A 24,790-nucleotide genomic window follows, 5' to 3' on the forward strand; every position below is an offset into this window, starting at 1 on the left:
AACACCTGGCTAGTTTTCTCTGTAGATAGTACTGGTGTGGACATCATGCCTAATAATAATTATGGAAAAAAGATGGGGATTCATTCTACAAATGGGTGTTTCGGCAAGAAAGTACTAGTTTGTGAACAATCACTTTAACATATTGATTACAATATGTCAGTAATTTATTGATAGTAATTTCCAGTCGCTGGACTCTGATATTTTGATTTGGCGCCAATATAGGGGACAAGAAGGACAATTGTTCATTCTCACCCTGAAGGCCAGCTATACATAAAAGAGGGTTCAGTTTCTCCAAAATAATCCCTTTTTGGAAATATTTGCAAAAGATTTGTTTGTTTGTTGTAAAAAAAACAACCCTATTTCCTCCTTTCTCACGCATGAATAAATTTCCATATCCAGAAAAAGAGTACGGAAATCAGTGCTTTATCAGGCTAATAAAAGTCTATTATATTCACTAACATCATCAATCTGATCTCCAAGTCCTGATTAAACAGTAGATATCTCATCAACTAGCTGGACAGGGTTAATGTTTGCTCTGCTTGTATAAAGGAATGAAAATTACTCTTCATTGATTTTTGCTTTAAACAAGATGAACATGTTAAAATATTTACGTTGAAATAAACTTGCTTGTATAATGGATCTATACACATTTGCCTTACTAAATTTCTACTTTTAACAGGCACTCATTTGTGCTGCAAGGCAAGTTATCAGCGCCACCCACAATTTTGTAGCAGAGAAACCTTTTCCGTTACTAGTCCTGTTTAGGGAAGCAACTATGATATACTGGGGTGGTAAAATATGTTTATAGTACTGTACTTGGAAACATAGCTTGCTTATATGAGCCTGAAATTCAAAGACTGGGGACGCCAAAGAACCGTTTACATAAAGTCAACTCTTGGCATGGCTGGTGGTTAAAGACCTTTTCTTCCTACTTCAGTACAAGAACACCACAGCCATGAAACTAAACTTAGGCAAGCGAATTCTACAACTCAGAAGGGAAAACATCTAATTCAACTCAACAGGTGGTAACAAAAATATGGTGCCAAGTTCAAAAGACTACACTTTGCATATGAAAAATCTAGCCAAGAGCAAGTAGCACCCCAAAGGTATTCTGACAATTCATATGAGCATCTGTTAGTTCAACAAACACCTTGAGCTACAGGATATCAAAACATATCTGTTTGCATCCTAACACATTTCATTCCTAGCTCTAACACAGTACCTTATTCCCTGAATAGTCAGTGTTTCTGTCCTGCATCAAGGAGGGAGAGAACCAAATACACTGCTAAAACAGAGACTTAAATACTTAGTGCCAGTTTATACAAGATATAATGCAATAACAATCTTTATCTTGAATTAAACCAGTATTTACTGTATAGCAAGAAATTTCTTTAGAACCTACTACATATATTAAGCAGATTCACAAAAATGCTACACAATATATCAATTAAAAGTCCTTTGTTGGTCGCTTAAAGTTAAATCTTGCCCCTACTTCTCTAGCAACCCACAACACAACATCCAATTTCAAAACCAGGGCTAATGAGGCTGCAGGACACAGTCTCCCCCGCCCGTCTCAACTGAGTAATCTACTCCAGATTTTTCTTTTTTCTCTGTAGCAACACCCCTTCACAATCCAGTCTTGTGGAAAATGGGAGTAAAGAAATGAGAAACCACTTGCAAATAAAACTAAAGAATGGAGAAAATCTGCAGAAGGAGAAACATCATAGGAAATAAAAAGAGAGGTTTCAATTCTCTCTCTGATTTCTGTCTTTTAGTCTACTGATCTATAAAGCAAACCTTTCCATCACCCTTCTTCTTTAAAAAAAACAACAACAACCAAACCACTACCTATAGTTGGAATGAAGTGGCAGGAGGTTGTAGGCTGGGACATATTTGGAGTATAGGGAGGAACTAAAAAAAACAACACAATATTGAACAGAGAAAGAGAGATTGGTTGATTATGATGCTGTGAACTCCCTCTATTCCAGCTTCCCCATCAGATCTACACTATTTCCAGAAACAGAAGGGAAAGAGTGGAACTCCTTCTTGACACTATTCGTAGCTAGAAGTGAGTCCCTCCTAAAAATCTTCTCTCTCTCTCTCTCTCTCTCTCTCTGTGGGATGACTAACGTAACTGTTGGAGTGCAACTCCCACCCTCACACTCAAATTCTTGCTTGCCTGAAAAAAATCTCTCACTCCTGGTTTGCTGGCAAGTGAGCATCTTGAAAGCTGGTAAATCTGCATTGCCTCCAAGTGAAGGAGGCAAGGTGTTTAAGTAAAATGGACAGCAATTTATTTCTCATGACAAGCTATAGATGATCTATACTGATATGCACAGAAAAGTGGGGACTAATTAAGAAAAGCAGGAGGTTACTCCATTAATTTATCTGCAAGGCTATAATATAGCTATAAATGCCCTGATAGTATTTTTAAAGACAAAAAACAAGAACAGAAACATTCGGACAATTCCCAAACAGTTTGTTAAAGGATCCTGAGAAGACTGTTCTAGCAGGAATCCACTTATCATGGTGGCTGGTGTGGTGCAGAGGGTAAGCCTAGACCTGGAGCCTTATCACACAAATTCTTTCTTCCATTAAAATAGTGTTGCTTTCAAAAGTGCGATGCAATCAGGGCTACTCTCTTTCCTATTGCACCTCATGCGTTCTAGCATCATACAGCTGTAGCGAGAGAGACTCCCAAATGGGGCTCAAAGAGAGGTGGGAGGGCAAACAGTAAAATTTTGGCTTCTCTCACAAGTCCCAATTGGTGGGGATGGCTTCCAAGCATGACTTAAGTCTGACTCCATGTATTGTTTGGCTCAGAAACTGTTAATGTCTGAAATGAAATGAAACGAGGCTGGAGGGAGGAAGTCGGTTACAATAGCGTTCAGGAAGAGGGTGTTAAGAATGCAGTAGGAGTTAATTTCTTTTGGTCCTGGGAGCACTCTTTCCTTCAGCACACAGAGGCATACCATCCTTGTCTTGCCAGAGCTTTGCCTTTTGCCTCAGTGGCTATGAGAAATGGAGAGAAAATTTATGTGGGGAGAATTTGAGTGGTCTGGTTGTGAAACTGGGAGGTTTTGAAGCGACAGCCAGGGCAAAAGGGCAGCCAGCTGGGGTGAGAAAAGTGTAGGAGCTTGTGTTCCTCGGTCACTAAGAAAGGTGTGTGTGTGTGTGTCAGTTTTATATGGAATAGCAGGTGAGCGAGAACTGAACAAGGAGGTCATCCTCTTGCCTTGACTCATAGTAAAAATAAACATTTGCAAGGCACAAAAGGGGGGAGATGATGAGGGGAGTACAGTGTTTTTGTGTCTTGTATACAATGTGTGTGCCTCTAGAGAAAAAAATTAGTGGAAAGAGGAAGAGCAGAGAGAAAACTGGGATGGAGGAGGCTGCTTCCATGGGCAGATCAAATTGTAATTCCAGTTCCTTCTCCTGCTCCTCTGATAACTGAAAGTGGACTTATGTTTCCCTACTCACAACATGCCCCCTGACCAGCCCAAATCTCCATACAAGTGCAACTGAACTTTTGCACTGGGAATCAGAGTGCCACAGAAGCAGGAAAGGAGGTCATTAACAGATTTCTGTTGTTGCTGTTATCAAAAAGAAGTGCATTTCAAACTATCTGCCATTGGAGAAGAACAATACATTAGCAGCATCGTATGGTAAGGTTCTTCAAGAGGTGCAATTATTTTGATGTAATTTCACTTTACTTGACTCGTACAATAAAGTCCCTGGAAAGACAAAGGTTCAAATTCAGGCATGTTAAATCACTGGATGACTTTGGGCCAGTCACTATCTCTCAGATTAACCTACCTTACAAGGATATTGTATAGATAAAATGGGATGCAACCTGCCTTGTTTCTCAACAGCCATTGCCATGCAGAACCCAAACATGGTCTGGGAAGTGAGTAGTGAGGTAAAACTTTATTGAGGTGAGAGGTAAGAAGTGAGAAGAGAAGCCTTGGGTGCAGTGAAAGATTCTTTGAGGTGGGAAGAGGACAACCCATTGCAATTGTCACTAAGTACTAGAATTTGCTTAGGACAGTTCTGTAGCAAACACAGCACCCTGATTTCAGTTTAGTTTCAAAATAACTGCTTTTATAGAAGATTTGCTGATATTACCATGAGATTTTATTAGAAACTGAGACTTTTTAAAAGCATCTGCTACTGACCACAACAACAGATTGTCTGGGTCAAACTTACAAGTATTAACACACATACTAACAATCCAAAGGGTGATAAAATCAAATGTTTATCTTATTTACATTTGATATTTCCCCAAAGTGAAAATTCCAACCACCTCTTCTGACCTCAGTAATTCTGAAGCCTTTCTAAGAAATGTGAGCAATGGGAATGGTGGCAGGGTAGGGGTGGCCTTGTATTTTCACTCTGATTTCTCTTCTTATTTTGGAGTTCAACAAGTATCTTTGCAGTAAGGGTTTCCTGAACTAGACTTGCTAGTATTACAACATTAGAGGTTTATTATTTCAGAGGAAATGGAGACATGATGGAGATGTGCAAAAACATGCTTATACTGTACAGACAAGAGGTGGAAATCAAACAGCCTCTTAGCTATGCTGCTAGTCATGTTGGGAGCTGCGGTCCAACATGGCCCGAGGGTTGTGCCAACCCCTGATGTCAAGAAAATCATTGGGGGAAGCTTTTTCTCTTTTCCCAATATACTAGAATTTGGAATCATCCATCGAAGCTTAGTATTCAAAGAATCAGGGCAGAAAAATGAAGTTCTTCATACAATGCCTAGTTGGACGTCTTACCACAAAAACTAGAGATCACTGTCAACCTGGACAGCTTTAAAAGATGAGGGGAGGAGTAATACAGGATAGGGCAATCAGAGATTTTAGACATGATGGTGACCTATTCTTCCAGTACTAGAAGCACTGTATATCAGTTGCTAGTGATCCCAAGCAGTAATGTGCTGTTGAACTAAAGATGTGCTTCGTGGTTTCCTGAAGGCAACTGGTGTGATCAGAATGCTGTTCTGGATAGGCCTTTGTTCTGATCCAGCACGGTTCCCTCTTATGTTCTTAGCAGCATTTATATCAATACCGTGGGGGCAAACACCTGCCAGTTGATGTGATGCAAGAAAAAGACAAGAAAGAGAAAAGATTTGTGGCAGAGGAGGTAGAGAGAAGATGCCAACCAATGCAACCTCTTTCTCCTCCAAACTCTATCCCCTTTCCAGTGATGTGCCTCTTCTGTTGAGAACAGCACTAGAATGGCTTTTAGTGCTCCACAACTGCAATGTCTCATGCCTTATCTTTTGGCAGAGAGAGTAGCAGTCTCACCATTAGTGTGTGCGTGTGTGTGAGAGAGACAGTTAAGATATGTGTTCACATGCAACCTAGCCTCTCTCTTCCCACAGGCCAATGGCTTTTTAACTAGCCAAATGAACCCTTATGTCATCAGATGTATTAAAACTGTATTCTACAGGGGAATGACTGCTAAGTCATAGCCTAAGTTATTAGGAAAGGGAGGATAGTTGAACTGTGCATCATCTGGTAGAATTCCACTAGCTGAGAATCTTGTGCTCATGTTCTTTTCTTACCAGAGATAATATTCTAGATGATAGGAATTCAAAGATGACAAAGTGGCATCAACATATCACATTTTCCCCAGTTTACAAAGCAGCATAGAAAAGGCCCATTGAAGAAGGAAGAAGTCCCCACTAGACCCTTTCTTACCAGAGCAATCATCACCTACTATGTTATCCTGGCCCCACAAATGAAGCTTTTCCAATTGGGTGTTCAGGTGGGTGGTCAAGGATGGAATCAGGTACCTTTTAGCAATCCAGTGAAACGTTCTGGATCATTTGAGAAGGCCTGACTGAACAGCCTTCTGCAAGCCCATCCCTAAAATTCAGAACTATATACAGCACACCTGAGAAAGGAAATGCACAGAGAGACTATTAAGAATGACCAAGTCACTAGAGGCTATATTTCAGTGACAGAAGAAATACACAGGGCTCAGTATGAACATATAGAAGTTACATATATGTTGTGTCAGGCATCATTTGTAACTGCTGCAAGGTACACACAGAGTTTACTAATAGGGAGTGTCCTAATTGCAATATTGCACAGTATTATCAAGCCAAAAAAAAATTTGACCAACTTTGAGGGAGGACAAATCTCTGTTTAATTAACACCCACAAATCAGACATCAAGGCCATCACACCCTTCAGAAGCCTATCAGTCCTACTTCATGCAACACATTTCCTGAATATGCTAAATTCTGAGCTCATTTCTTTCATCTTCTCCTAACAAAAATGAGAAAGTCTCTGCAATAAGGCATACAACAAACTTAGCTTCACAGGGGACAACACAATACTCCTTCTTTGTTCCTCCTGAAAATATCATGCCTTCAGTGCTTCTGGTCACTATTCAAATATCGTGTCTGACTGTATGTCAAATCTAGCTGGTAAACAAGTTTAGTAATGTAGGCTTCAATAGTTAAAACCTAGCTAATCTTTATTCAGTTACTGTAGGTCCACACCAAAGACCTCCCTTTTCCGACAAGCTTTCCCTCATGTGTCCTAATTCCATCTTGTCCTCCCCCCAATACACAACTGTTTCTATCCAGCTAATTTTGTTGTCTTGTAAATAGTAATGTTTTTAAGGATGTGCTGTATAGTATGGGGGTTTTTTTGGGATGGGGATATTTGTTGTTGGGGGTATGTATTATGTTTTTTATTGTATTAATGTTGTTAACCGCTATGATCTAATGTTGGAATAGCGGTATACAAATAATAATAATTATTATTATAATTATTATTATGTTCATTGTTACAACGAAGCAGCAAGTGTCAGCAATGCCTCACTGAACTACACTTAATTTCAAATTATTGGTGGGCCAATTTCTCATTCATTACAGACTCAAAACAGTCTTATTTCTCCCATTTCTCACACTGCCTCCTCCTTGTTTCTTCAGCTAGTTTCTTCCCAGAGGAATGACCTTGAGTAGTCTTGAGCCAAGTCTGCCTCCTCTGTTTTGTTATCATACCACATGTGGAAATGATAACCACTTCCTTACAGGAATTACCTTACAGCACATCCCGTCATAGTACTTCAGCATAACAACTCCCATTACCCTGTTTTTGCACTAAAACCATGGTAGGCAAGATACATAATGCAGTTCCTAACATCGTGAGAACAGAGCAGAAGTAACTGCTCTGACATTAATGGCTTTCCCTTCCTACCTGATTGGTTTCCTTGGTTTCAGTCACTACCACCATCCTGCACTTTATGTAGCCCCCCTCCATGTACATAAAAAAGGAAAGCAGCAAGTTGTCTCCATGTTAAATAAAACCGAGTGGCATTAGCAATATTTCTTAGAAAGAAAAAGGCAACTTTAAAATAAGGCTCAATTGGAAATATGAAGGCCAGGAAAAATATTGGAGAGGAATTTAGAGGTGTTTTCCCCTGCTTTTTCCAAGACTTTGCCTAAATATCCAAAAGACACCAGATCCTGTCTGATCTTGGAAGTGAAGCAGATTCAGCCCTGATTAGTACTTTGATGAGACCGTCAATGAATACTAGGTTGACTTATGGTGACCCCATGAATTACAAAGAGTTTTTTTAGGCAAACATTACTTAAGAGTTTTGCAAGTTCCTTCCTGTGAAATAAAGCTGACAGCACCTGGTATTCCTTGGCAGTCTCCCATCCAAGTACTGTTGACCCTGCTCAGATTCCAAGATCAGATGGAATCTGATGTCTTTAGGCCATTACCATACTACAAATGTGATGTAATCAAGGCATGTGTCACTGTACCCAGATTGGACATCTCAAGAAATGGGTACAGATGGCACACCAGTTTTAGCTGTGCATATGCACTCCTGGCCACTGCCAAACGCTGTTACAGATCTGAGTTCAGGAATATGTCCAAGCTGCAACTCTGAGATTTTAGGAGGACTGTAACCCCATCCAGTACATGTTGCATCTCTGTGAAGTGTTGAAGCTCCCTACTTGGCTATGGTCTGAACAGCTGCACAGTGCATATTGTAATGCCCTTAAATCTAGCCACCATTTTGTCCTTTCCTGTCCTGGATTGATGCAGCTTACAAAAGGATGCTATGATACTGTTCAGCAAAAGCTACAACAGCTGGTGTTAAGGAAACCCTTCTGCTAACCCTCTCCCCATATTGAGCCCTGAGCAATTCCTTCTGCTACGTAAATGGAAATGTATAATTAGTAACACTGTCAGTTTGTGACAATCAAACGTCATGGAAAAAATGATGAGAAATCTAGACATATGGACCTCAGAGAATGTCAACAGCAGCAGATGCCTCTGCTCATAAACAGATGTCCATCACACTCTGTAAAAAAACACACACCACAGTACTTAATTTGAAAGAAATAGATGCTGGTCACTCTTGTTTCCCTTGTCATCAACTATCCCTCCAATTTCATGCTTCCTCTTTATCCTCATGCACTCACACTCTGTTTGCTGAAATTTTCCTCTACCTGAAATGTCTCCAATTCATCTATAACTTATCAGAAAACAACCAGTAATATTAAAATATAATTTAAAATATATAAAAAATAACTAGTAGACAATTAGTAATAATGTTGCTGCAAAGAATCAAGTCCTCTTCCGCTTATGGCTCTTTTCTCATTCTCTCCGATGAGCAAAAGAAAGGTGAATGAAAGAACCAGGAGAACATCTTACTGAGCTACCTTGAAGTAGCACAATTCAGTACTTAGGGATGCCCTACGATTAGGAAAACAAAATTAACACATCAGGCAGCAGGTGCTGATGGTAGCAGTGGCTATCTCATGCATTCTTTGGCTGTCCTCTGTTTTGAAGACAAACCAGACAGCAACCCTACAAGGGAGTGGGAAGGAGTGCCTCTTGTCCTTTGCATCAAGCAGCATCATATCTTGGGATAGCCATGCCAGTCTTGCAGATGTTGCTGTCCACAAGAGAGCCTGTCTCCCCAGCAGGCAAGCTATTCTCAGCTCTTTGGAAGACTTCTAAAAAGCTGGAAACCCCAATAGCCTACATAAACTATTTAAAGAAGATGTCCCAGAAACAGCAGACTCATCTTAACCTATAGAATACTGTGGCTACCAAGATCAGAAACACTTGTGGCAAGAGACTGAACTCTAAAACTATACTGGTAATGTCTGCTAGAAAATCAAGAACATAAGGAATTTCTTTAGTATGAAATATCTAAAGCCAGGGAACTGTTTTTTTTTATTAGCACCATAGAAAACATAGTGTAAAAATACCTCAAATTTTGATAAAAGCATCCTAAAAATTGTACAACTATTTGCATACAATATATTAACTATAAAGTCTATTAAGATAATCCTATTTGAAGAAATGCAAAACGAGTAGTTTTTAGGCTTTAATTTTAGGGTGCTTGTTAAGAACACATTGAAGGTAATGAGGGGAAAGGGTATTGCCTGCAGATGTTTTCAGATTTATTCTAGCAGATGAAATTAGAAGACAGCTACCGTTTAACACTACAGCAGCAACTTTCATCTCCTATGACCTCTGATGCCTTCTTCTGAAACTCTATTAAGGAACTTAGTTCAGATGCCAGGCTCTGTGGTAATGACCTCCCTATGGCAAACCCACAGGTACAAAGTGTCAAATGAATGGTATCCCATATGAGATGGGCAATCAAGAGTTCATTTGAATGTATGTGCAATTTGTCCAATATGCACAATGCTGTTCTCTCCAAAAAGGGAGTGTGCATGATCATCTAGCTACATCTGATGACACTTGTGCAATGCCATATGGACATGCTCCTGAAATGCAGAAGTGAAAAACTTTACCACAGACTGAATGTCTGAGTAAGACTGACATCCCACTATCTACTACAATATGTCTGTAATGATCCTATATGCTTAGAATTATTAGCTGTAGCTTACCTGGCGGTTATGAAGGGGTTTAAAGTAAGACTATAGAGAACTGTAATTCATAACTCTTTTCTCAAGGAAAGCCAATTATAAAAGAAGCTCTAAGACAGACTGTTTACACTACCATCATAGGCTTGAAAAACAAAACCCATAAAGTAATACAAAGAACACACAACTAACCAATATAACCACAATGGAAAAGACAAATGTCAAATTTCATGAATACCATATCAATCTCATTTTACCTTTCTCAGAGGTAACATTTTACACGGAAATACCATTAGTGCTCCAATTAAGCCAGTGCTGCTTAGAATGTTAAATAGGATGTTATGAGGATGTTTCTGCAAACTTACTGCACTGTTGTCCAACTAAAACAATGAATGCTTTCAGAAAGGAAGATAAATGGATCTTTATAACTGGAGGAATACCTTATTTACACCAATCTTGTACCCACAAGTTTAAAAAAGAGAGAAACTCCAGCCAGAGTTCTGCTGGCTCCTTCTAGAAGTTATTTATCCATCCAGGCAAAAAATGTTCTTGGCATGACCTTCATTCCTTTCTAAACAAAGGAGAAACACACACAACAAGGGTGTAGCTATAGTGGGAGCAAAATGAAGGCATAAGAATAAGAATTTTGAAATTGATAAGGAATGTGTGCAACCATCAGACTAGGTGTCAAGCACCGCTGATCTAAACTCCATTGTGAATTAATTATGATCATCTTGAACTTTACTGTTATAGAAGAAGGAGGAAAGTTTCTTTATTCACTTCCACCACTTTATACATATCTCCACGGTAAAAGTTCTCCAATGCATTTAATTCCTACTTTCTACACATTTTCCAGATAGGATGGCCAGAATACTACACATCATTCCAAATGAGGCTGCTTTCTAAGTATCTACAAAACTGAAACTGGCAATTCGATTGCTGCACATGACACATTAGTTGCTACTATGTGAAGACAAATGTTTTGGTGATACATTACTGTTTAATACAAAAGTGCCCAAAATTCATCCCAAATGCCCCCTAAAAGCAATATTTCAGGAATAATGAATAAACATTACTGATTGCATTCAAAAAGTAATGTGGACCAGACTTTATGTTTCTTTTAAAATAACACACCATTATACCCTCTTCATTCCCCTTCCCTCAGAATAATGTATGTCTTACGTAGAATGTAATAATGTTAAGTCCCATTAAATACAATGCCATAGTAAAATTATATCCTTTATATAAAATGGCAAAAATCAATGTTTGCTTTTTGGGATTTTAAAAAACATTTCCATGCTGTGAATGGACGAATGGATGAATGTGTGTATGCAGAATCCATGGATATGGAGGACCGATTGTAGTATTTTATTATTATTTTAAGGGGCTAGACATGATTTTTCCTAGACATTATTTAAAGGGGCTAGACAGGTAAGAAAATCTGGGAGTTCCCCCAACCTTGGCTGGGACACAAAATCCTGGGAGACTGGAAGGCCTTTCACAAAATGAGAGGCAAATCTTCCTGCTTCAACTAAAAACCTACATACCTGTCTTTCTTCACTGACCTCACACTACAAACCATCCTCATCATCCCATCTCTCCAAAACACCCTCTTATTTTCCTTAGCAAGAACCACACAGGGGATGAAGAGAGGGAAAGAGAAAAGAAGAGGGAAATCTTTCTTTCTCTCACTCAGCCTTTTCCATCTCTCTTCCAGCTACATGTCAGGATACAGTGTACTGGGTGGGATCATTATTTCAGGCAAGCTTCCCCTAATATTCAGTTAGAAATTCTTCTGATTTAAGATTCTTCTGAACTCCTGTGGGCATACCCACATCACAGACTTAAATTGCATTAACAGCTTTAAACCCGGGATTCTGGGAACTGTGTATGGTGATAGGGATCTCTAATATAAAATTCTCAGCACCTTCAGCAACTACAGTTCCCAAGATTCCTTGGGACAGTTTTGATTGACTGGCACAAAACAAATAGGGTTGCCAAACTGAAAATTGGAGAGAGTCCTTGTGCCTCTAATGCTTGTGCAGAAGAGGCAATTTCAGCAGGTTGCAATCCTATTTCACTCTGGCAACCGTAAATATGTAATACAGATACACCTTGGGTGATACTACCATGGGAAAACAATGCTGAATGTATATGCAAGATTAATTTTATCAGTGCTAAAAAAAATGGTAATCCAAATCATGTACCATGGAGATCTGAATTTCGTCATTTGTATATGCTTTGTATAATTCTTTACATTCTATGTTACTTATTCAAGTTTTAGCTCTCAGGATTTCAGAAGACATCACCCATGTACTTTCAAATTATCTTTGTAACTATAAGGACTTTGTAACTATAAGAACTGATTTAAAAAAAACCATAATTCATAGGAAGCTTAATTTTGCATTATTTCAGCTCTCACAAAAATGTGCAGCAGAGCCCTAGCATTATACAACTGATAAAGTAAGAGGGTAACACAAGCTGAAAAACAAAACAAGAAATTAATTCTACTTTACAGCAATTTACTAAAACACCGATTCCTACAAATCTCTATTGTACGCATAGCATACATCTTTAAGGGCCCAACTTTGCACTCTTTAAAATTCAGTATAGCAGCTCAGAGAATAAATAATGACAGACAACTACTTAAAAGTAGGTGGTTTCCTTCTCGAAAGGCAGTAAATTCCTGTGTTACTAACAGCTCCTTTGAGCACAAACACATTCATCATGAGCCAAGCAGCATTACCACTTGCAAAGGGGCTGAATACAAATGCCCATTCTACTAGAGCACACGTCACAGTACCAAGAGTGGGATAATTCATAAAGACAACCAGGGAAGGTAGCATTTTGCACTTTCCCTCTGAGCTATTAATAGCAGTGGCATTTTAAAGACAGCTCTTCTTCAGTACACTAAGTGTTCTATATACTTTATGTTTCATTACAGACACACAGCAGTGTCCAAGTTGTTAAATTAGTAATAACATTAATCCTTTACCAAGTTTTCCTGGTTTCTGGCAGCGATTTTCTGATCATCCTCTCCTCCGTTTTTCATGTATTTGACTTCTTCCACAGGTTTGATTCTATACTCATCTGAGGATCAAGAGGAAAACAAGACACATGTAAGTACAGCTATAAAACACGCACAGCTCAGCAAATAAAAATGCAAATAGCTAAAAAAGGAAGAAAATAAGATGAAAACACATTATTTTTAAGTGCACATTTATGTCAAGAATACTCTGAGGTGTCACTAGGGAACACTTCAACACTGTTGCAGGACTGAATCACAATTACTGCTAGAGTATTTGAAGCCCATGGACAAGACTGCACCACACATTGTAATGTGTGCCAGGCAGAGCTGCCAGCTGGAACTCTCCAACACAAGCCTCCTTGACATACACAAAGGTTATAGGGAAAAATATTATCAAACAGTAACTGATTAAAAAAATATAGCAAGGAGAGTTAGGGCAGGGCACTAAAAGCAATGCTTTTTACATCAAAAATAGAAACCATGTAGTGCCACCAGCTTTGTTTCTGCCCAGGCAGGAAGGGCTTGAAGCCTGAGCAAAGTCTGGTAATGTGGCTGGGGGAAAAAATCTATCTACTCAGCCGGAGTAGCCATATCAAAAGCACTGAGGAAAACGTAAAGAGTGAGGGGCTCTCTGACAGACTATGGCTGCCTATCAAGTGAATCCCATCCATAACCAGAATAAAGCTAAATTAAGAATGGGGCAAAGGAGAACTTAGGAAAAAAAAGACAAATAAAATGAAAATAAACCTTTTGTTTAAAAAAAAAGAAAAAAGAAGAACTAAGAATTGCTGAGTTCCTGGAGCTGCTACCAAGCAGGGCCTTTCTGGGGAAAAGGAGGTGGCCCCTCTTACTGGAGAAGAGTTTTGGAATAGGATCTTGCTTGCTGTCCACTGGAAGGAGCTAACCAAAAAGTCTTGCAATGCCCTGCAGAAGATAGAGGAGACTGGGAAGTTGACATGGATGTAAGAATCCGGCTGAATTTCTCCATAAATGATATGGAGTTAGAGAAGATAAGTGAAGTGACTGGCTTGGTGACTGATACCAATTTGGCACCCATGGAAAAGTAGTACCAAGGATACTAAGAAGGATCTAGATAAGATCCTCCTGTGCAAAGATACTAGGTTATATATCAAAGTCAGAATCATCCATATCATAGAATTCTCAAATGTTATGTATGGCTGTGAAATGTGGACGGTGAAGTGAAGAAAGCTGACAGGAAGGGAAGCAACTCCTTTGAAATATGCTGTTGGTATTCTACAGGTCCATATTCTACAGATTTGGATACTACTACCTGCTAGAAAGATAAATAAATGGGTCCTTCCATGAGTCGGCAGATATTTTTCCTTAGACAGTCCTTTGAGAGGTGGTAAAGTGGGGGTAAATTTGCATGGAAGAGGGAGATTGGGATAGGAGGCAGCTACTCCCATAGAATGATGGTTTGGCCAGCATCTTGTGACAATTACCCAATCTTTTGGAACATGAATGGCTGACATCCACTATAGATTCAAGAGACTTCTCTTGCACTGAGGATATTTTTGCCAGTCTGGCTATGAAAAAATAAGAAGTGTGTGCAATCAAAATGAAGAATAACTTGCCAGAGGTTACTTGAACAACTTGAAATATGTGAGTTCCCGGCTGAGAAAACTGAAGTGTCTTCCAGGTAATTTGACTGTCAATGTTAAGAGAAATCTCTAACTAATTATGACCCTGCAGCAGCGTTAAGATAATTTATAACACAGATAAAATACCTCTCTTGGAACTGGCCCATTGCTCTTTAGATCCAAGAACCAATCTTTATGAGCCCAAGAACCAATGTTGTACCTCAAACGCAGACATGCACAACTCACCACTGCTCCAAGAATTCACTCAAATAATACCTTTGAATGTGGATCTCACTGTCTATCCCCCCTCCTGCCCCCAGCAGGTCTACACAGTAACATACAAGTTTACAAATGCATGCTCATTGTTAAAGAAATCCAATTAATATCCACTACCAACACAATTTCGCTACTAATTAAGTTTTTATGCTTGATCGGGGATTCTCACCCTTTTCTCCAAAGTTGTAGTCCAACACTCAAACCACTAGGTCACACTTGCTTTGGCATGTCACTAAACTACAAATCCCAGGATGCTGCAGAATAGAATCATGACTGTTAAAGTGGTGTCAAACTGCTTTATTTCTGCTGTATGCATACACCTGTCCTGGACTGCAGCCAGCATACATAAACAACACTGATAAGGATGTCTCAGCAAGGTAATTAGCAAGTACTGGAACCAGTCCACAAACCTTGCAAGGAATTGGAGTTAAAGAGCAAGCCGAAGTCAGGAAAACAGAGGTCAACGTAGTCAGTCCGGTCCAGGGTCAGGGCAGCAGAAGGTAGCAAGAGTCCAATCCGTTCCAAGGTCAAGAGTCAAGGCAACAAGGAGTCAGGATACACAGTGCCAGCAGCAATCACACCAAAGGATCATGCAGTAAACTCTGGCACTGAGTTGATGTCTCTCTGCTCATTAAGTAAGGGAAACTCTCCCCCATGCCACCTGAGGCTGATTTGCTAATTGCCTCTCTGCAATCCTCCTGGATCTACGCCTGCAAGCACTCTCAGCCCTTCTTTGCTTCAAGGAAGGCACGTCCAGGCATGATTCCTCCCCAGCGTCACCACTAGGTTGTTGCACCTCAAGAGGAATCCCACCAGCACTAGGACTTGGCTGATCCTCCTCTTCTAGGGCTGGGAGATCAGGGCTGGACTCTGGCAAAGCAGGATTAACACCTGGTGTAGCCTCAACTACCTCTTGCACTGGAGCAGGACCAGCACCTGGTGTAGCCTCAATTACCTCTTGCTCTGGAGGAGCCCCATTCTCCTCCTCCTCCTCCAAGACCTGATCTTGGCTGGCCATGACATCACCCCGAGATACACACAATGATTGCAAAATTAAATGACTACATGTTAGAGGGAAAATGTGTAAGCTTTTATTACAGGCCATATTTCTGTCATAATAATCAACTCTATCAGAATGTGACTTAAGAAAATAAAGACTGCTTTCAGGTCAAGGTGGATCCAGTCCAATATTCCATTTTTCACAATGGTTAGCCAGAACGCCTCTGGAGAAACAAAAGGAAAACCTAAATGGGACTTGCATTCTTCATTATTTGTCTTCAGTGGCTCTGAAGGGGAAACCTGATGAAATGATAGCAATGTCACATAGCCTGTAATTTAATGCTGCTCAGTAATTTAAAAGTAGAGGACTGCTAGGTGGGCAAGTGCTGCTTAAACTGTCTCTCAGTCAGAAAGAATGCCTCAGCCAGACAGATTTCCTATCTCTAAGAAAATATATGCAGAACCAGGGAGAATGTGGTAATAATTCTGCAAATAAGACAGTGGTAACATCCCTCTCCTACATGCAATAGTGTGTGAGTCCATGGGAAAGAAAGACAAATATGGGTCGGCGCCCTATTGTGGAAAGCCTTCCCACTGGAGACCTGATGCACCCGAATGCTGGCTTCATTCTGGTACAAAACTGAAACACAGCTATTTCATAAAGCCTTTGGGGCTAAGTCATTTCTTCCAAAGTGTATACGCATGTGGTTTTAAACTGTTTTAATCTTGCTAGCCTGTTTTAATTTGTTAAATTATATATGCTTTCTAATGTGCTTTCCATGCATCTGCGGAAGTAGACTCAAATCTACAAAAACTCATGCTTTCAACTTCTCTCATTCAGACAGTCTCAAAGGTGCTGCAAATCCCTTGGCTTACTGATTTTCCAGACTAACATGGCTATGGCTTTGAATGCTTTTAGACTGTTTACATGATGTTGTTTACAATGGTAAGCTGCTTTATATTGTTTGATGCATTTTATCTGTGCATTACCTTGAGATCATGTGATATATGGCAGGATATAAGTTTCCTCCTCCTGCACTTTAAATAGCCCCAACCTCTTCCCAAGACTAGCATTATTCCAATACAGGTTTGGGGGAACTCACCAGGCTGGTAGAAAGTGGCGGCTAAGATGGATGGAAATATGCTAGCAAAATGTTATTCCTAAGCACATGCTGAACTCAGGAATGAGAACTTATAAATAAAGGTTAACAACAACAACAACTATCTCTATTCTTTCCTTAAAAAATGCTATTAGTCAACAGGCAATGTCAAGGAATACACACAAACACCTTAACAAAGCTAAACAGAAGAAAGCTAACTAATCCTTTCCTTTTGTTTAGCCCCCCTTCTCTCTCTCTCTCTCTCTCTCTCTCTCTCTCACACACACACACACACACACACTCTCCAAGCTGGCTTCTCTACAAGTAATCTTCTGTAGCAACCTAAGTGGCAGCAGCAAGGAGGAACGAACTGGTCGTGCATATCCTTGCAGATCTGCACTTCTGGATTTTTATTTACTTTCTGCCCATTCCTGTTCTAATTCTCAAGTCCTCCAGCATCAGATCAAGCCAGTGGTCCCTCAATATTCATATTTATACTACCTGTGAATATGAAGGGTCCACTACCATGCCTAGAAAGTCCCAACAAGCCTACCACCCAAGAATGTGTGTAATCCTTTCAAAAACAACAATCTAAGTGGACAATTCATACGTGTAAGGCTACAATACTATTATCAGTACCTGGATCCAGGAAATGACTTTGGTTACTGCTATTAGTACTATTATTAAAAGAATAGTGATACTTTGAAAATTGTGTCAGTGAATAATTTGTATGAGCCTACTGAGATGTAAAAACTGTCATTCAAACTGTGTTAAAAATGCCAATTTCTCAATAAAAATTAATCTTGCTACCTTCCTTCATGGTATTAGTGCATCATATATTATTTTGAACTTACTAGCTATCACCGGCTCTGTCCATTTTTCCAGTAATAAGAAATTGGTCCTGAGGATAATATTCTCTTGTTTGAGATCTCAACTACATCAACTAGAGCTTTGGAGAGGAGACAGAATTTCTAGCTGGACAAATGGAGGATCTGCATTATAGCTCATTGCTTCTTGATCTGGTTCTACCAAAAGATTGAATCTAGTTAGAATTAGATTCAGGAGATAAAAGTGCAAAAAATGTATTATTTCATTTGTTATAGCTGCTGCCAAAAATAGGCTAAACACAACTCAGCATGTAAAATGATTGGTGATTTCAGAAATTCACTCTTTAATGGAATATATAATAAATGGGGATTTGTTTGTAACCTACTAATTTTTATACTTGCTACAGCTTTTGGCTGATGTAGAAAACGCCATGCATGGTTATTAAGCTCACCTTTGAATATATCCTTATACATATAAATTAAAATGAATGATGTGTGGAACTGTTCCAACTTGATTTTCAACCATAATTTGGAGTGCATTAATCCTACATTTCTATCCTATTTACTGTATAAATTATTTTTTCATATTTTCATTTAATTCAAGAGCACAGAATATATAACACTCAGTTCATGATTTACAACCAATTATTCAAACGCTCTAAAAAATCTCTGACAACCCACAATTTTTTAAAGTACTGCATTCAGACCATTTTTAATGTGAAAAATATTGAAAACGCAACAAATGTTCAGTACCCTTTTTTCTAATATTATCATCACTATTCACAATTTAGAGCAGCTACAGCTGTCATCCAGACCGTAAGTGATCTGTTTGAGTTCAAATACAGATTCCTAGCAAGACAACATGAAATAGCCACAACATAACTCAGCATAAAAATGTGCCATCTGGAGTATCAAGGGAAAACTAGACACTTAATTCAATCTATGATCTAAGTAGCACTTTGCTGGATAAGGCCAAGAAGCTGTTTAGCCCTGTGTTTGTCCCTAGCAGTGGTTAACCTTATGGGTCTCACAGGGAGAGCATGATACAGTTACATCAATTGGGTTTCTGAACAGAAGTTATGAATTGGATACAACCAAGTACCCACAACCAAGAACTCTGCCACAAACACATTAGATAACCTTTGACTAGAACTAAACAAAACCAACAGCCATGCATCACCTTCTAGTAAATGACAATACCTGAGAATTTTCCCACCCCTGCAAGGAGCTGCTATTAGAAGAAAAGCATTAAAACTCTCATTGCGTCTTTTAAATTATGTTACTATAAGGAACATGGGACCTTTGGTTTTGCCTGCAGTGACATGCTCTCCCATTTGTCTAGTTCAGTCTTACCCTTGGACCTGCAATATGAATACAGTAAGTACCAGCATGGCGTAATGGTTTTAGTGTTGGACTGCGACTCTGGAGACCACGGTTTGATTCCCCATTCAGTCATGAAATGCACTGGGTGACTTTGAGCAAGTCACATGCTCTCAGCCTCAGGGGAAGGCAACAGCAATCTTCTCTGAAGAAATCTTCCCAAGAAACCCCCCCGCCCCCCCCCCCCCGCCCCCGATAGGTTCACCTAAGGGTTGCCATTAGTTGGAAACAACTTAAAGGGAAACAACAACAAAGAACGGACACAAGGATAGCAAAGATCAGGTATGTGAACTCCATTATTAGAATGCACAATTGTGTGCTCTCAAACTCTTAATGCTTAAGATGCCAAAACTAGGGGGAAAGATTTGTGTGTGTGTGTGTATAAAGGGTCAACAGTAAAAACAAAACAAACAAAAACAACAACAACCCAGAAGTGTAGATCTCTCTCCTGTATTTATGAAAGAATTCAACATCTACAAGCCAACTAATTATGTTGGTCATAGAGTAATTCCTAGTTCAAGTCTCATTTCAGCTGAGAACTTCCTATGTGTCCTTATGGGAGTGCTTTAAGGCCTCTGGTGCAATCCTTTGGCCTTGGAAGAACATTCCAGGCTCATGGAGAGGAATGGAAATCCCCCACCTCCAGGATCTGTGATGAAGTTTTGACCTCAGAGGGGAAGGTCTGCTGTTGACCAATCCCTCTTGACCTCTCCCATCCACCACACAGGTTTCCAGTGCTTCCTCTCCATGATGGAGAATGGTAGTGGATGGGAAGGGACAGGGGACAGATTCACTGGATCTTAAATCTCCAATCACATTCCCAGTAAAAATAATGATTCAAACCAGTCCTAGTCTATCCCTATTGTGAAAATTCTCTGCATTGTGGGAAGACATTTTTAGAAAGACATTATGGGAAAGTATTTTTCATAACACTGCAGGGGTGGGGTGGGGTAAGGATAGCAACACATATCTAAGCTATTATTTCCATCGTACTGGGAACAGCATTGCAGAACTTTGGAAATGCTAGCAGTCCTGACATCAGAGCCCTCCATCCTTTGGACTTCCCCTCCCCTTATGGACTGTGTTCGTACTGGGACTATTATGTGAGAAGTGCCTTGAATGCTCTAAAGTCCATAAATTCTTAGTAATATTACTATATATTGGGTAAACAAGGCAATCAATTAAAAAGAAATATTTGCAAGATATTATTTTCTGTTCCACTTAGTTAACTGACTGGCAAAATACAAAGCATAGGGTAATATTTTATACTGAGAAACGACAGCAAGAAGCATTTTTTTTAAACAAGAAGAAAAGGGTACTTTGTGGAATGTACCTTACTGTCGCTGCCATAAAACAAAAGCGTCTCAGAGCAACACAATGAACCCAAGCATAGAAAAGCAATAAAGGTGTCAGACATATTATGACTGCATACATAATGTACCTCTCCAAAATCATGGCATAAAACAGATGATAGCCTGAAAAGCAAACAATGATTAAATAAGTAAAGTTTGAAAAAAATATAGTCCATCCTCACTACCTACAGGGTTGTGTGTGTGTGTTACAGAAATAACCACACTACAATACTACAGGTAAATAAAGATTTCCATCTGGAAACACATCATTCTACAACCCAAAGCTACCATGGCAACATAATGAAGAAGCACAGTATTCATTAATAATGGTCTCCGTGATAAATGAGCATATCAGCATGTACCACTGAAACAATTACAAGGGAAGGAAACATGGTAAAGGAAACAATATGAGGAACATTTATAGTACAATGTAGATTGCAAAAGAAAGGCGTAAGATGGAAGACAAGGCAAACTACCACTGTGCCTTAAGAACCCAACCAAAAGTCTAAACGTAGTAAGATTCACACAGAGTTAGTTAAATATTACCAAACTAGAAGCCAAATAGTTAAAAGGATAAGTTTATTTAAACATTTAGGGAATATTAACAATTGCAAATGCTTCTAAAAGACATCAGTATTTACTCCACCCTTCCCTGTACTCGTTTCCCAGATGTTTTTCAACATCATTTTCCATAATCCCCCATTATATAGGTCCCATCCTTCAACACAGGTCACAGAGGCTGATGGGAAATTCAGTATAACATAATCTGAAGGGCATCAGTTCAGGGGGAATGCTGGTCTAGTCTTTACCAGAAATTTTACATACCAGTATGACAGATTTCTTGGAGTCCCCCGAACTTCAGAGTAATCTCAGCTCACCAATGTACTACTTAATGTGTGTGTTTGCTTTATGGTTCCTGCACAAGCCAGTGCAGGTCACACTCCTTTATCTACTGCACAGGATACCTACAAGTAGTTTGACCACACAGTGCTGGCTCTCAATTGTAGCAATCAATTATGTTTCTTGGTTACTCTTATGAGCCTTAAAAATCATGCACCACCCTACCTCCTGTCAACTTTTGGTGGTCCCATTAATTTCAAGTGGTCTTCTTAGACAAGGAATACTAGATGGTTTGTCATGCCATCCTCTGAATATAACCTACAGCACCCAGTGTGCCTTGGTTTTTTGCCATCCAAATGATAAGCAAGATCAGAAGGATCTGGTGCTTTCAGCATATTTAGACAAGTTATTTAAGTTGTATAAGGAGAAGATGAGTGTTACCATTTCAGGTTATCATTTACTAATCATCAGCTGAACCTGAAATAAGGGCACATCAAAGGGAACTAAATCTTAGGGATCGATTCTGAATTTGTAGTTCAAAAACTAAATCCCCAGGGACAGTGGTGTCACTAAGGTTCGTGTCACCCAATACGGATGCTTAGAAAGGGCAGCTGCAGTGTGTGTGACGGTAGTGGACTACCTCTCCCTCTCCTTCTGCTGTCTTGCTAGTCTGCCCGGCCAACCATCGTCTGGCCAGATCACTGATGACAGGAAGTGGTGAGGCTTCCCCAAAGCCCATTCTGGGTCTAGTGCAGCTGCTCACCTAGCAGCGTCATTAGATTCATAACGGAAGGCATTGCACCACCCGCTAGCAGTCACTGATGGAAGGCAGTGCTGTAGCCTCCCAACCAGATTCCAGGTCTGGCGCAGCTGCAGGAGGCAACACCCTTTCTCACTTACCCAGCAACTGTGCCAGTACCGCTGAGTGTACCACCCCAACAGTTGTACACACACACCTCTGGGGTGTCAGGCGGTGCAGTTCACACTCCCTATACCCCTAATGACGCCCCTCCCTGAGGGAAAAATTCTATAGCACCATTGAGTTCTTGCAAGGTCTGTTCTTGCAAAGACAACTTGAGCTGTTGCCGCAAAACTCAAGTATCATTCTAGATTAAATCCAGGTTAGCAAAGTGGATAGAAAAACTCCAACTACCAGATATCTATTCACAAGGACCACAGTGCAGACCTAGCTAGAGGGAAAGTCTGGTTATAAACAAAAAGTCCTAGCCTTGACCAGGATGGGTTTTGGGTCTCTAAATGAAGATAAGAAAGTAAAGTTTAACAGCAGACCTCAGTCCAATTTAAAAACTCTGTTTTTAGTTTTTTTGAAGAACTAGAGGGTTTTTGAACCAGGCTTATAGTGAGCCAGCCTAGCAGTTGGAAAGCAAACAAATCCAAGTAGATAGATAGGTACCACTTAAGTAGGAAGGTAACAGTGTTTGGTGCGGGGTCTAGAAACCAAGCCCTACGAGGAATGCCTTAGGGAGCTGGGTATGTTTAGCCTGGAGAAAAGAAGGTTAAGAGGTGATATGATAGCCCTGTTTAAATATTTGAAGGGATGTCATATTGAGGAGGGAGCAAGCTTGTTTTCTGCTGCTCCAGAGAACAGGACCCGGAACAATGGATCCAAGCTGCAGGAAAAGAGATTCCACCTCAACATTAGGAGGAACTTCTTGACAGTAAGGGCTGTTCGACAATGGAACACACTCTTTCGGAGTGTGGTGGTGTCTCCCTTCTTGGAGGTCTTCAAACAGAGGCTGGATGGCCATCTGTCGGGGATGTTTTGATCTGGATTTCCTGCATGGCAGGGGGTTGGACTGGATGGCCCTTGCAGTCTCTTCCAACTCTATGATTCTATTCAATCACATACTCTTGGTGAAGGTTCATTAAGTCACATGGACATTTCCAATCTAGGTACATTAACTTTTCTGGATACTACATAGTCTAGGCTTGTTAAATATCTTGCTATAAGGAACATTTTCTTTAATTACAAGGCATGTTGTTCTTGAAGTACATTTCAGTCTTAAGGAACCATCAACTTATATACTATTAGTAGTACATGACTATCATACACCTCTCATTTAATCTATTACAGAGTATTTACATGCATTCCAGAGTTTGGCAGCATTTTCAATACACTGCTTTAATTCAGCACAGCCATAATAATTGCTTTAGAAATAATTTCCATCCCTGTCTGTAACTGGCATTTCAATCAGTGTATTATAAATGCAAAGTGTTTTCACCCATTTTATAGGTTGTATTCATCCAGAAGAACCCAGAGGGCTAACTGTTCCCTAACTGCCCACATATTTTACAGCTGATACAGACATTTATCTGTTTTTCATCCAATTATAATTCTAGAAAAATGCTTCCCAAACAAGGCTATTTCAGGAAACCATAAATGCCCAATAAGGTTTCCTTACATTTCTTTAATCATTATTGACTACCCAATCGTGTTTATTCAGACAATCTACAATCGAAGGACTCACATTAATGGCACTGGCATTCCCCAGACACTCCTTTCCCCAGACACTCCTTCTATCCTCTCTTAGAAGTATCTTTTAGATTTCTGATTTCAAACATGCAGTCTGAAATGGCAAATTAATGGTAAATCATGCTGCATTTTCCGTGATGTGCTGCTCTGTATTACAGTCAAATAAATGAAACTTTCAGAGACATTTTATTATTTATTAAGTGCTAATAAGGAGAAGCATATTTTACTGTGTACATTAAAATACATTTTCACACAAGACATGTGCAGAATAGTTTAAAAATATTTCACAGAAGATTTTTTATTTATATTAGTCATGTGTTGAAGAATAAATCATAAGCAAGGAAGCTGTTTGTCTGAGATGGAGCCATCCCATTAAACCTCTTCCAATATTTTAGGCAACTGATGTTAACAGAATTTACCATTCCATGCTTCCTCTAGTTTTTGAGACACACCTGAGCTTGGTGTAATACATGCCAAACAATTTGCACAACTATTGTTTAAGTAGCTCAGTACAAGAAAACATTCTTTTCAAAAGGCGGCTGCTTCTTAATCTAGAAGTAGGGAATGGTAAATTCTTCATCTGATCAGTCTACTTCTGGGTCTCCTCCCATACCTCAGGGCTGGCAGATATGACTACCTTAGTTTTCACCTGGCTATGATGACTTCTGTGGTAAGCCAGGCTGATGTCAGTTTTAGAAATGAATGGAGCATGAAACCACAAATTGGTGGAGCTAAACAGAAACACACTTACTCCATGTGCTTTAGAAAAAAAGATTTCAAACTGTTAAAGAGTATAAATCAAATAACAAGACAAAATATATAGAGATGACATCATAACTGTGTTCTGTACTCACGAAAGAAATGTACACACAAGCGCAAACAATGCATACAGGATGGACATAACCACAATATGACACTGCTTACTATCTATCTTCCTTTCACACAGCAGAGAATTTACTGTTGTCAACTGTCCTCAAGTTGACTTTGATTTATGGCCACCCCATAAATGAGAGACATCCA

At 39.6% G+C, this 24,790-nt stretch overlaps 1 protein-coding gene across 4 annotated transcripts in view; it reads right to left on the reverse strand.

The window, feature by feature from the left end:
- Window positions 1-24,790, reverse strand: part of CUNH1orf21 (chromosome unknown C1orf21 homolog) — a 141,405-nt gene that overhangs the window by 54,955 nt on the left and 61,660 nt on the right. For all 4 annotated transcript variants that reach the window (XM_089515856.1, XM_089515860.1, XM_089515858.1 and 1 more), the window contains exon 3: window positions 12,869-12,963. In XM_089515856.1, the coding sequence (XP_089371982.1) occupies window positions 12,869-12,963 (95 nt within the window). The remainder of the gene's footprint in view (window positions 1-12,868; window positions 12,964-24,790) is intronic.

Source organism: Sceloporus occidentalis, unplaced genomic scaffold (assembly GCF_023333645.1).
Source record: "Sceloporus occidentalis isolate IW3139 unplaced genomic scaffold, rSceOcc1.0.p SCAF_3, whole genome shotgun sequence".
Taxonomy (NCBI): Eukaryota; Metazoa; Chordata; class Lepidosauria; order Squamata; family Phrynosomatidae; genus Sceloporus; species Sceloporus occidentalis.